This window comes from Blennius ocellaris (assembly GCF_963422515.1).
Source record: "Blennius ocellaris genome assembly, chromosome: 17".
Classification (NCBI taxonomy): domain Eukaryota; kingdom Metazoa; phylum Chordata; class Actinopteri; order Blenniiformes; family Blenniidae; genus Blennius; species Blennius ocellaris.
This window is the reverse complement of record NC_137666.1, coordinates 9,597,622-9,611,529: the sequence shown is the minus strand read 5'-3', so window position 1 is coordinate 9,611,529 and position 13,908 is coordinate 9,597,622. Positions and strand designations below refer to the sequence as shown.

The 13,908-nt window shown below is 41.8% G+C and overlaps 2 protein-coding genes across 2 annotated transcripts; both read left to right on the top strand.

The window, feature by feature from the left end:
* Nucleotides 1-2,268: 2,268 nt before the first annotated feature.
* pls1 (plastin 1 (I isoform)) lies at nucleotides 2,269-10,412 on the top strand (the record flags this gene model as incomplete). Its single annotated transcript, XM_080513500.1, has 16 exons — nucleotides 2,269-2,406; nucleotides 2,673-2,772; nucleotides 4,067-4,227; nucleotides 4,302-4,431; nucleotides 5,374-5,506; nucleotides 5,702-5,783; nucleotides 6,704-6,869; nucleotides 7,187-7,329; nucleotides 7,521-7,616; nucleotides 7,698-7,899; nucleotides 8,552-8,630; nucleotides 9,289-9,403; nucleotides 9,549-9,682; nucleotides 9,804-9,927; nucleotides 10,052-10,185; nucleotides 10,274-10,412. The coding sequence occupies exons 2-16, from the start codon at nucleotides 2,673-2,675 to the stop codon at nucleotides 10,410-10,412; spliced, it is 1,938 nt and encodes a 645-aa protein (XP_080369626.1). The 5' UTR covers nucleotides 2,269-2,406.
* Nucleotides 10,413-12,117: 1,705 nt separating this feature from the next.
* gins1 (GINS complex subunit 1 (Psf1 homolog)) lies at nucleotides 12,118-13,471 on the top strand. Its single transcript, XM_080513310.1, has 7 exons — nucleotides 12,118-12,264; nucleotides 12,465-12,529; nucleotides 12,636-12,734; nucleotides 12,821-12,911; nucleotides 12,994-13,107; nucleotides 13,183-13,257; nucleotides 13,339-13,471. Exons 1-7 carry the CDS (start codon nucleotides 12,190-12,192, stop codon nucleotides 13,405-13,407), a joined length of 588 nt encoding a protein of 195 aa, XP_080369436.1. The 5' UTR covers nucleotides 12,118-12,189; the 3' UTR covers nucleotides 13,408-13,471.
* The last annotated feature ends 437 nt before the right edge of the window (nucleotides 13,472-13,908 follow it).

Sequence of the window (13,908 nt, the reverse complement as noted above, 5' to 3'; positions counted from 1 at the left end):
TATCTAATATGGAATTTAGCCATCGCAAAAACATTTTTTTTTAAATTTCTAACATAACAAAACGATGCAAACAGCAATATCCATCAACACTAACTCGTAATGAGCAACAATGGAAATAGGATAATCTGCCGAGGTGTGTTCATGGTGTCAAGGATTTATTTCACATTTTGAACAAGTCGATCATTTGTGGTTTTCAGGATTAAAGTCCAGGGATCAAAAGTGAGCTCAAGGTTTTATTTGTGAAAGTGTTCGGCTTTGCTGTATTGTTTTGGCTAATCAGATAAAAAAAAAAAGTGGATAAATTAGAAAGTTTCCAAATATGTTCACTTGCCATATCAGAGGGTTTAAAGTGGAAATAACTGCAGGGTCCAACCACATTTTAATATTTGTTTTTTTATTACAATGCCTGTGTGCTTTTATACAAACTTTGTTTCTCTAAGGAGATTTGCCAGCTGGTGAACGTGCAGGTGCAGTGGCTCATGCAAGGCTACTGAAAAAGTCCTGTTTGCTCTTTAACACCAACAAGTGATCGTCCACAAACGGAACTGCGGCTCGCGCATCAACAGAACGACAGCGTTTATGAGGAGAGAGAAACCTGAGAGCTCCTCAGAGTCACCCAGTGAAACCGGGCTGATCAGGTGTCCACCCGGAGAAGAAAAGGCCTGGAGGCAAAATAGAGAGATACCCTGCATGGAGCAAGAGCCCCAAATAATATAGAGACCGTGGGACTTTATATTCAGCGGCTGTGAGGATGTTGGAGTATTTGCCGAGGAGGAGACCGTTTGCATTTTGAGTGAAGATGATACAGATGAAATGTAAACACAAGGCGCAGGAAGAAGAAAGGGAGCAGAGACACGAGGAAAGGGGTTAATTTGAAAAAGAAAAAAAAGAGTTGTGAAAAGGAGGGGCTGGAAAGAGAAGTAGTGAAGAAAAAGATTCAAACTTAGCAGCAAGCTGATTTTCTTCTTTGGACTGGCTCTGCGGTGGACTGTAAGCCCTTCAGCCTGCCTCCGACTGAATGTAAGCCTCTTACTATTGTTTCTTCCTCATATGAATTGTGTGCTGTTCTCAAACACATAGAATAGAATACAATACAATACAATAGAATACAATAAAATAGAATAGAATAATAGTTTGTCATTGCATAGATCTCATTTCAAAATAAAACATTAAATGCTTGTGAGAAAGTGTCGCCTGTAGTGTCGACCTCAGTGAGGCCGTTGGTTTTGTGCCTCGGGTTACAGGGCTCCGTGTGGCAGAGCCTCGTGTTTTAAACATGAGGGATGCAAAATGTCACTATGGCACCTTTAAGAAAAACAATCAACATCATCTAAAACACAAGTGGGTTCATGTAGTTGGCCATGCCGTTGTGCCACTCGTCACACAAGTCTATTTGAATTTGTTGAAACTACACCATAAAAATATCATGTGACTTTCAGAAGGAAAATGACTTTATTGTCCTTTGTTGAGTTGCTGCACGATAAAATGATCTGTTGTTAATGTAAAGCTGACTCGACCTGATGCACTATATTTCAACACACGACAGTTGAGCTGACCCAACCAGTGGGGAGAGCTTTCTAAGATTTCTACCCGTGCAACTTTTAAGCACTGATCATTTGCTCTTAAAGCTCAGCGCCAACAGATTATGTGAAAAGAAAGATTGATTGGGGACCTGTGACATAACTTGCATCAGAGCTTCACATTAGATGCTGCAGGAGCCAGATGATTGGTTTGATTAGTCTCCCGGCCTGGGAGGCACCGCTCAGGGAAACAATCTCCCAAATATATATATATCAGAGTTTTTTTCCATTTAGTTATTTGGAGTTTCCCAGCCATCCTATTAGATGGTTCAGTGTGTATCCTGCCTTTGTGCTTTGTCAGCTGGGCTCAGCGCCTGTGTCCCATGACTCTAAAGTGGGTAAGGTGATACAATAAAAAAAAAAAAAATAAAAATTTTAAACCTGATGGCTGGCATGTCATTATTGTTTACCTTTGTCTACTCTTTCATGCATTATTTTTATTTATTTTTTCCTAAGCTGTCATGCATCTGCCCAGCAGGGGAGAACGGATGAGCCTCCGTCTGCAGACAATAACACGATGACACAGCTCAGGTGTTAAATGTTAACTGTTGGGCGACGCCCGTCCCAGGGTCCAGGCAGGCCAAAGGTCCTCTGAGCGTGTGTGTATGTGTGTGTGTGTGTGTGTGTGTGTGTGTGTGTTGAGTGGCTCCTCCTATAGGACAGATAGATAGACGACTCCCAGCCTGGGAGTCCCTGCTTCCTCCCAGCTCTGACCTGAAGCTGTGCAGAGCTCTGGAAGACTCCAGTCCTGCGTCGGGGCCTGAAGGATCTGCACCGAGAGTCTTCCTCGTCAAGAAAGAACGAGAAAAACCAGGGCTTTGTCAAGGTACTTGTCTTGTTTCTGCTGTTATTGCTATTTACTGTACTTTTGGCGATGATAGAGAAGTGTTGTATCTGATTCTGTGAAGATTTCATGCTTAGAGTTCACTGCATGTAAAACAAGCACAAACTCCGCTTTTAAATAGGATTTCTCTTCAAATAATAATCTGCATTCTCTTTTTTTTTTGCTTGTTCTCACAACTTTATGAAAACTGTGTTGGGTTGGCAGTGTGATTCAATGTCCGCTCTTTGTGTTTCTGTGCATGTGTGCAGATGTTTCGAGTGCAGAGATCAGTGTCAGCTATCGAGAATCATGTCACCCAGATTTCTCGAGAGGATCTGGAGGAACTCAGAGAGGCCTTTGATAAGATCGGTCAGTTTCACACACACAAACAACACACACCTGATCCGAGTCCGCTGGCTGCATTGTCAGGACTTCTGATCAAAGTAAAGAGTTTTACTGCACAGCATAAAGCAGGAGTCTTACATAAAAGGTTTTATTGCTTGGGCTATTGAGCGTGTGTACTTTGTCTGTGAGATATTTTCTGGATGCAATACTGAAACGTTGACAGAATCTCTCAGTTAATTATTACACTATAATTAGGCAATGCCAATAATCCATCATTATAATAAGAAATGTTAATAAAGGGGGCAAGCGAAGTAACGACATGCAAAAGTGCATGATGGGTAAGAAAATAACAGAATCAGGAATATAATGATAACTCTGCTGAGCGGCTAGTTACTAAACTAGTTAAATCGGGTTGACGACATGCACATTTTTTTAAATTAGTAAAGTGATTTTGTGTCTTGATTTGTTGAGTTGCTATCTAAACCTGGCAGAGTCACCTGTTGTTTCAACTCAACAGAAAGTCATTTGTTCTCATTTCTGACAGCAGACAACTGTATAATGCAAATCCCATTTAAAATATCTTGCAAAATACTGCATTACATAAGCCCATTTTATGGTTTTATGCTAGGTTTCTCTCTTACAACTATAAACAGTCATTATTTTTTGATTGATTCATTTAAAGAAGGAGGTTTATTGCAATGTTAAGGTTTATTGTTGACCATGGTTGGTTCCAATTCTTTTGTGTCACCTCAACGCACCATTGAGCGAGTTGGCCTGTGATTGGCTGAGAGTAGAGAAGGGGGCGGGAAGGGGGTTAGATTACTCGTTACTGACAAATGTGGGCATATGAGAGTAACGTGTTACTACTTAAAGCGTTACCAGGCGTGGGGGGCTTTTAAAAACAACCTCTGTGTTTGAAATAATAGCTACTCTTAAATCACCAAGTTCATTGAACAAACTGTGCCGGTTCTGACTGGTTTGTAATTCTAATAAAGATGACATTTACTTTGACAACAAACATCCGGGTTATGTTTGAGTTCAAATGAAAGGATATCAGTAACATCTCTTTCATCTATGTGTTTGAAGGAATTTCAAATTGGAAGTCTTTCACAGACAAACCTGGATGTTGTGCTTTCACAGTGATTTCTATTTAAGTATTTTTTCCTTGGAATTTTTTTGAAATCACCATTTGTAAAGGCATCAATACTTTCATTTAGTGTGATGTTTAATTCCAACACTTACAGTAATAAATGTCATACTTTCAGACGAGCACTTCCTAACCAGATTGACTTACATCGATGTGTTGTCCCGTGTCCAGATATCGATAAAAGTGGCTACGTGAGTGACTTTGAACTTCAGGAGCTGTTCAGAGAGGCCAGTTACTCTCTGCCGGGGTACAAAGTGCGACAGATTATTGAAACCTTCCTGGCTGGAGACACAAACAAGGATGAGAAGATCAGCTTTGAGGAATTCGTCTCTGTAAGTGTTTGAAGGGCTTCGCGATTGTGACGCGTCGGACCCGTGTAGTGACGTGGCCTGTTGTTTGTGGACAGATCTACCAAGAGCTGAAGAGCAAGGATTTCAGTGAGACGTTCAGGAAAACCATTTCCAGGAGAGATGGGATTCGCTCATTTGGAGGAACGTCGGGGAACTCCAGCGAGGGAACGCAGCACTCTTACTCCGGTACGTGTGCTCAGGTTCCCACGCACAAACAATTCAGGGCAGGGAATTTTAGCTGTGGACAAACGTAGCAGCAATTCAGCCGAAAACTATTCAGTTTCATTTAAATGAAAGTGGTTTCATCCCTACGTTTCAAGAAATGATAAAGACAAACTGGGAACGTGATTGTATGAATGTCTCATCATTTCCTAAACTGCAACACATTTTCCACTGTCTTGTCTGGCCAGTCGCAATTTAAGAACTGTACTGTCATAATTTTTTGTTATATGCATCAATCCTGCATCTGGTTAAAAAAGTGAAAGGTCATACAGCTTCAATATCATAATTAATCTTACTGTTATTTTCGTCTTGTCTGAAATTAAAGCACAGCTCAAGATTAATTGTAAATACAAAGACATCAATGATTTATTTATTTAATGACTGAGGATTTACATCAATTAGTAATAACTTTAGAAAGAGTTTAATCTAAACAAATCTTTTTTACAAAAATGGTCAGAGTTGGAGTTCACTACTTCTGTCTTTCAATTTCAACCATATTGAATTTTAAAACACCCATGAAACTTAAAAAAAGACATTAATATGTACCGGTAATAGTAAACACTTGTTCTCCAGTCATTCATCCTACAGACCTTAGCTTCTGAGACATGGGTTATAGTTATTATTTTAACTATGCTCTCTACTGATTAGGTCACTTTTTGATTGACACATTTCAAATTTCCGATCAAAAAGGTTTTCCACTAATTCTGTAAACAAGCTTGAATCAAAACGCATCTTACATTACTTTAAAGATACAATATTAAACATTTTTAGTGAAACAGATTGAACATGATCACATTGATCTGACAAGGATTAATTGTTTGTCAGTGTTACTTTTTGAAAATCTGCTGTTGAAGTGTAAAATGCCCTTGTGTGTGTGTGTGTGTGTGTGTGTGTGTGTGCTCTCAGACGAGGAGAAAGTGGCTTTTGTCAACTGGATCAACAAAGCTTTGGCAAATGATCCGGACTGCCGACATCTGCTGCCCATGAACCCCGACGACAACAGCCTCTTCACCTCTGTCCGCGATGGCATCCTGTTATGGTATAACCCACACACACACACTCACACACATGCACACACACGCACACACATTTTATGAGAGCAGTCAAGGTGTGTCCGTTTTTAATTGCGATTTTATTGTGGTTCACATCTCGTGGTCCCCTTGCATGTTTTTACAGACGTTTCTAAAATGAAAATTAGATGTTTCATGTGTACGTGCTTCTTGTTCTCCTTCAGTAAAATGATCAACCTGTCTCAGCCTGACACGATCGACGAGAGAGTCATCAACACCAAGAAACTCACCCACTTCAGAATGACAGTGAGTCTCGTAAATCCCACTCTGCACCCATGTACTGCAAATAGATTTTTACGCCTTCTTCGACATTAAATCATCCTTATTTGAGTTTCTGTCAGCCGAGATGATCTATATCAGACAGTTATCTCAGTGTAAGGACAACCTCTGATTTGCTCCAACACACCCATTCTCAAGCATGACGCTTTACAATGGAATCATTGTGTGTCCTCACAGTCATGCTTTAGTTTTCCTCAGGTTGAAATCGGACAAACCAGCGTAATTAGTGCGTAGATTTCAGATTGACACCCAACAAGTTAGTGTTTTCACTGTGATTTTCTTAATGAATAGTCAAATTCTAAATTTAAAAAATTGCCATAAGTAAGACTCCAAAGGTACAAAGCTTTATTCTGCCTCCTTATTATCTTAATTGTTCCAATAAAATAGGCTTGGTGATGATGAGGGAATACTTAATAAAAAGATGTATCATGACACCATGGGGGTTTAATGACCAACTAAATATACAATTTGGGACACAAAAGCACCCCAACTTTCAAGCACATGTTATCTCTCATTCAAATATATAACAACTAGTTCTGTTTATATAAATGACAGTGATTGTTTATCAAACACATGGTTTTAAAATGATTGGCTATCTGTTATTGTTGTACTCTGCATAAGCAGCAAGTAATACATTAACTTTTTCCTGCAGATTATTCTCATGCCTCTTCAGTTTTATACCTCTCTAGAAGTATATTGAAACTACACTGTGTGATATCGTTTACTTTTTCTTTTTTTTGACGATCACAATGTCGTTTTGCATTTTGTTTCTAATTCTTTGGTTTGTTTTGGGAAGATTAAAGCAGCAGTCTTGCAAAAAAAAAAAAGAATTTGCCCTTTGTGTAAAGTTTCTGGCTCAAAATCGATAAACCTATTAAACTTTGTAGGAAAATCTGGTCTTGGCCTTGAATTCGGCTTCGGCGATCGGCTGCACGGTGGTGAGCATCGACGCCCATGATCTGATGGCTGGAAAACCCCATCTGGTTCTGGGGATGTTCTGGCAGATTATCAAGGTTGGCCTCTTTGCTGATATAGAAATCAGCAGGAACGAAGGTCAGCACACACACACGCACACCCAAAGACACGCGAATGTTGTCGTTGTACTATTACTTGAGTTTGAGTGAATTGCATTCTTCAAATGTTATTTACACCTTTTGCATCTTTACTGAATGGATCTTCCTAGCTATCTTCAAGTAGTGCAAATATTGTCGCTTTAGCCTTATAACTAACTTGTTAAGCTTCATTTATTCACTAAACCACTTACGCTACAGTGATTTGATTCATTCCGACTGTATTACGGTCTGAAATTATTATTTTTTCCTCCCTGATTGTTTTGCTTTAAAAGTAAACGTGGCTCTGTGTGTCTGCAGCTCTGATCAACCTCCTGGGAGACGGGGAAACACTGGACCATCTAATGTCTCTATCCCCTGAGGAGCTGCTGCTCCGCTGGGTTAACTACCACCTCCGCAATGCAGGCACCAAAACCATCAACAACTTCAGTGAAGATATCAAGGTGCACACAAACACACACACACACACACACACACACACACACACACACACACACACACACACACACACACACACACACACACACACACACACACACACACACACACACACACACACACACGTACGTCTAGAAAACCCATCTGTCAACACAAATACAAGTGTGTAACCCTCTCTTGCGCTGTTGCACCGAAGGATTCTCGAGCCTACTTCTACCTGATGGACCAGATTGCAGCCAACGAAGAGCAAGTCTACAGAAAAAGCGTCAGAGTCGACATGACCGGCCTCAACGTGAGCGATATTTCACGATCGGGAAAATGTGGTCCCGAAGCGACGGCGTCCTCATTCTGCTCTCCGTGTGGCTTTTCAAAGGAGCGAAACCTGGAGCAACGGGCCGAGCTGATGCTGCGGCAGGCGGCCAAACTGGACTGCAGGCAGTTCGTCTCTCCTCGCGACGTCACCTCCGGGAACAGCAAGCTGAACCTGGCCTTCGTGGCCAACATGTTCAACATGCACTCCGGTCTGCAGAAGGGCCAGATCACCAGGAACGGCCTGGAGGGGGCTCACATAGAGGGTGAGACACACCCGCCGGTCTTGCTCCCACTGTAGCGTCGACGTATCTGTTATATTCAACAGAGGACACAGCGTTAACTATAAAGATGTGGATGATGTGTGAATGTAAACACACAAATGAACATTCTATATAGCTGGAGTCATTGCTGCTATGCGATGTTCAGCTATAGAAGTAAAAAAAATTATAATACTTACATTACTGTATTCTAATAGGATCTATGAATATATACACCTCCATGAGATTTTTGTCCAAGTATGTTATTTTATTTATTCACAGCTAAAAATTGCCCTTTTTAGTTTATTTTGTCGTTTTTAATAACGTTCAAACACTTTAAGTGTTTTTGTCGTGAATATATTTATTCTTTTAATAGAAAATAAATCCCGCTGCAGAATATTTTCACAGATTTTCTATGCATTCTTTTTAATTACAAGGAATTCAATACAATAACCTGCTCTACAATTAAATTGATGTAAAATGTTGTTGTTGTTTTTTTATTTTTATAAAACTGATAAGCTTGTAGTTTTACTTTTACCAGCAATACGTTTACTTGTAATTGAGTAAAATTTAAATTATGTAACAAAAGTTGTCCTTCAGTGAAAATCAGTTCAGTTGTCTTTCCACCCGCTTAGCATTTGTTTTGATGACTTTCCAGCTGAAACCAATGAGGAGAAAACATTCCGCAACTGGATGAACTCTCTGGGCGTCTCTCCGTTTGTCAACCACCTGTACAGGTTTGTTATCAGTTATATGTACGACCGGGATTCAGTTTATCTGATCAACAAATTAATGCTTAACACTCCTACTGTCAGCTGTTCATGTGTACAATAATAAAACAGAAATGGATTTAAAGGTAGTCGATAACGGATGTTACAACATGTGTTGTCTGGTCATTACATCAGTCCTGTGTTAAGCCCCACCTTCTGAGAGCAGTCCTTTACTGCAGCCGTTTACGATCCTTTAAACCTTGAAGTACCTCCAGATTACCTCTCTGGTTAAATGTGGACTTGCTGGTTGACACACTCACTCGCACCAATGTACGAAATAAAAGCAACAGGTAGTTTCCAGTTGTTCTCTACATTCAAGATATCAAGCACACTCACTTTTGGCAACATCAGAGCCTCGAGTCCAACATCTGACCTCTGGCACCTCGCCAAGGTCGTCCAATATCGTAAAATGGGAAGCATCTGACTCACTGGCCCAAACTGTTGATGGGCTAATGATTTCCTTAGCATGTATTTATGAGGATAATTAGATTTTGCTCAATTTGTGTTAAACCTATTGACATTTATTATGTAAAATCTATATGATGCATTTTCAATTGTCCTTTATTACCTTCAAACTAATGTCCGACTCGACCAGATATCTTACGAAAAGCATTATCTCTTGCAGTGATCTGTGCGACGCCTTGGTGATCCTGCAGCTTTATGAAAAGGTCAAAGTGCACGTGAACTGGAAGCAAGTAAACCGACCTCCTTATCCTTACCTTGGGGGCAACATGAAGAAGGTATTCCTATACACAATCACAATATGTAAACGTATATATATATATATATATATATATATATATATATATATATATATATATATATATATATATATATATATATTCAATCAAATTCATAAGAGAGCTTTTGTTTTGAAACATCCAGCTGGAGAACTGCAACTACGCTGTGGACCTCGGGAAGAACGCGGCTCACTTCTCTCTGGTCGGCGTTGGAGGGGAAAACATAAATGAGGGAAGTGCCATACACACCTTGGCACTGGTGTGGCAGCTCATGAGGAGGTACATACATCATCTCCAGCTGCGAGATGGGTCACGTAATGTTTTGTTTTTGGGGGAGACAAATGGTGGGTATATTTGTTTGTTTTTTTCAGACAGTTTTAGTCGTTTGTCATTTTTCCAGGTACACCACCATGGTTCTGTCTGATCTAGGTGATGGAGAGAGGATTGGAGATCAGATTATTCTGAGCTGGGTCAATGAAACCTTGGGCCAGAAGAAGAAGGACACACAGATCAGTAGCTTCAAGGTTGGTGTGTAACAAGATCGGCCAAAACATTAGAACCACATGAATGATGCCGCGTAGGCCCCTCTTCAGACAAGGAGTCAGCTCTTTTTGTTTATTTACCCCTGGTTCCCCTCTTTACCTGCAGGACAGGCTGATCAGCACCAGCCTGCCTGTGATTGATCTGATCGACGTGCTGGCGCCCGGCACGGTGAAGTGGGACATGGTGAAGAGACCCGAAAGAGGAGGACTGGACCGCGAAGATAAACTTGAAAATGCCAAGTAAAAGGATCTTTCTGTCTCTTTTACATCTGTTTGTGTTTAACTTTTCTTATCTGCTGACTCCTCTCATTTCTTCTCACCCTCTCAGGTACGCAGTCTCACTGGCTCGCAAGATTGGAGCTCGCGTCTACGCTCTGCCGGACGACTTGGTGGATGTGAATCCCAAGATGGTGCTGACGATGTTTGCCAGCCTCATGGGCTACGGCATGAAAAAGGCCAACCACTGAAACAGAACAAAGAACAAAAACTAAAAGAGGAAAAATAACGACATGCATTTTTGTTTGGCTTTTTGTTTTTACCATTCAACTTGGCTTCTTACCTTCTTGTTATAATCAGTAAAAAAAAAAAAAAAAATATATCATTCTCTTTTGTTATCCATTTAAAACCGTATGCTGTAAGTGGATGTAAAAATTGATTCTGCAGTTTTGATTTTATCAAAAATGATTCAAATTGTTGTTTGCTTCCTTATATTTAATAGGTTTTTGTGTTCTATTTACTTACATGCACTAGTAACAGGAAATACCACAGAAACCGAATCACACACACTTTTGTTCTTTCGGGACCTCATTCTGTCTGTAAATGTTGTGCATTGAATATTGCTATTTAATTATTAAAAAGAATTAATTAAATGTGTTGAATAGTTCAGTTTGTGTGTGTGTGTGTGTGTGTGTGTGTGTGGGGGGGGGGGGGGGGGGGGGGGGGGTCTGAATTATTTAATGAAACAAAGGTATGACTCGTCAGCGTGAGGCAGCATGTGTTCACACAACACAACTCGAAACAAAGTAACTGCCCCAGACAGTTTTAAGGAAACTGACAATTTACCTGCGTGAGAGGGTTACAAGTAAATAAAAGAAAAACAAAGAGAAACCCAGATCCCAACTACTTCTTGATTATCATGGAGATAAATATGCAATTTGATCATCTATCTTCCACACCTCGTTGCCTTTCTCTGGGCCTCAGGTGTTGGACTGTGAGTGAAAGCAGGTCACATTCATTTCACTTGGCTTGAGAGGATCAAGCAAAATTAGGCCAACCAGTGACAGATAAAGGTCTTGTTTGCCTTTTTGCTCACAGTTGGGTAGGCTTTTGCTCAAACAACAACCTATAGGCTTTTCTACATAGTACTTTGTCAGGGTTCTGTAATTTTCCAACAGAACAAGTATATACAAACACAGACACATTGCACCAATAAATAAGTAACGGTGAAATAAATAAATGAATAAATGCTGAATTTTTTTAGGTCAGTAAATAATTTAAATCATGATTTCAAAATCCGCTGCTCCTCCACATCGAGAGGAGCCAGCTGAGGTGGCTCGGGCACCTATTTCGGATGCCCCCCGGACGCCTCCCTCGGGAGGTGTTCCGGGCATGTCCCCCTGGTAGGAGGCCTCGGGGCAGACCCAGGACACGCTGGAGGGACTATGTCTCTCGGCTGGCCTGAGAACGCCTTGGGGTGCCACCGGAAGAGCTGGAGGAAGTGTCTGGGGTGAGGGAAGTCTGGGCACCTCTGCTCAGACTGCTGCCTCTGCGACCCGGCCCCAGATAAGCGGCAGACAATGGATGGATGGATGGATGATTTCAAAATAGCAAAATGGGGCCGATAAAATTCTAATTTATAGAACTAAATGTGAATAAATACAGTGCGAGATACACAGAATCATTATTTTAAGCAGCATGAGACATTTAACGGCAACTTTATTGTTTAATAATAACATTCTAATTAAACCTAATTCATTTAATCTGCTGTTTTTTCTAATAATTGTTAAAAAAAAAATTGGGCATTTTGAACTTGACGGCAATCGGTATCGAAGCAGCAGAATCAAATGACTTAATTCGAGTTTCTTCTCCGTGACGTTTGTCCCCAAGCGGCATCCGGAGCCTAACGTCACACCACCACGTGATCAAAACACTTTTCTTCCCGCGAAAGTCTGTCTTCCGGCTTCCTCGTGTAGAAAGTAGAAAGACGGGTCTGTTCTCCGGTTTGCGGGTGTTTCGGGCACCGGGATGTTTTGTGAAAAAGCCACCGAGCTCGTCCGGGAGCTGCAGCGGCTCAGCGACGGACAGCTGCCCGCGTTCAACGTGAGTCTCCCCCGGTGAAAACAGTGAACACCCCCGCCATCCTCCGTGCTCCACCGCCGGAGCTTAGCAGAAGAAAATCAACCTGAAAGCATATAAATATATATAAAGTCACACCAGTCTGTGCAATTTGAACATGAAAACCGCAAGAAAGCCCTTTGAAAGTTTAAAATGTGAATTTGACTGTGTGCCTGTTGTTGCAGGAGGAGGTGTTGCGGCAGGTCCTGCAGGAGATGGAAAACTTGTACGAACAGAACCAGAATGACGTGTGAGTCTGCTCCTCTTCGTCAACAACTGCTCCTGTTCATCATTCTTCATCGCTTGCTCGTTAAGAAGTGAAGAGTGTAAAAAGTGTGTGTGTTTGTGTTTTTCAGGAACCAGGCGAAGTCTGACGGTCGAGCTGATCTGATTCCTTCTATCAAACTGAGACACTGCAGCCTGCTGAGAAACCAGCGCTGCCTCACCGCATACCTGTATGCAGGCACGCCCTCTCACCCACCCCCCCCCCCCGTGTGACCTTGTGACCTTGTGACCTTTGTGACCTGTTTTCCTCTCTCAGGTACGACCGGCTGATGAGGATCCGCGCTCTTCGGTGGGAGTACGGCAGCGTGCTGCCCGCCAACATTCGATTCCACATGTGTGCCGAGGAGGTCAGTGTGACATCACTTCCTGTGGACCCGCCGCCGTTCCTGTCGTTTTAAACGGTTGCGCGTCTGCTGTGTTGTTGCGTAGCTCCAGTGGTTCTCGCAGTATAAAAAATCTCTGGCCACCTTCATGCGTTCTCTGGGTGGAGACGGTCTGGACATCACGCAGGACGTGAAGCCCCCCAAGAGCCTCTACATCCAGGTGAGACGCTTTAACCGTTGTCCGCACACGTGTGACCTCCGGTCGGCGTCGTGACCTCTGACCTATGTGCTGCAGGTGCGCTGTGTGAAGGATCACGGGGACTTTGAGATGGACGACGGGACTGTGATCCTGCTGAAGAAGAACAGTCAGGTGAGAACTCGTTTCCATGGCGACGGCGTGAGTTCATATCGAGAGGAGGGCCTGACCGCTGACGATCGTCTGTGTCCCCAGCACTTCCTGCCAAGGTGGAAATGTGAACAGCTGATTCGCCAGGGCATCCTGGAGCACGTGGCGTCCTAATGGCGCGCCGTCCAATCGTTGTTCCTTTGAACAAAATTCAACTTGTTGGTTTCAAATGTAAAAATAAAGGTTTTTTTCTCCACTTTGAGTCATGTTCATTTAGTCTGAATCACCTTGACACACACACGCACACACCTGTTTCCTCCCACAGTCCAAAAATATGCATGTGAAGTTGATTGGTGACCCTAAATTGCCCATGAGTGTCAATGTGACCGTGTGTTTTCCCCCTGATGGACTGGAGACCTGTCCGGTGTGTATCAGAATCAGAAACAGATTTATTGTCAGGCATAGTTTACACAATACAAGGGATTTGTTGTGCTGGGACTGGTGAAAACAAAAAACAGTAAACACATAAAAAATTATAGAATATCCTACTCTCTGCCATTGTGGCTCGAATTTGCTTCAGCACCCTGAAACCATGAACAAAATGAAATGGTATAGAAGATAGATGGATAGATGACAATTTGACATAACATTTTCAGTGCAAACACCAAAAAATAA

Excerpts from the sequence above, each read along its gene's own strand:
- gins1 (XM_080513310.1), top strand. The coding sequence starts at position 12,190 with ATGTTTTGTGAAAAAGCCACCGAGCTCGTCCGGGAGCTGCAGCGGCTC. Across the intron at positions 12,735-12,820 it reads CGCTGCCTCACCGCATACCT|GTACGACCGGCTGATGAGGA; the intron begins GTATGCAGGCAC and ends TTCCTCTCTCAG. Across the intron at positions 13,258-13,338 it reads TGCTGAAGAAGAACAGTCAG|CACTTCCTGCCAAGGTGGAA; the intron begins GTGAGAACTCGT and ends CTGTGTCCCCAG.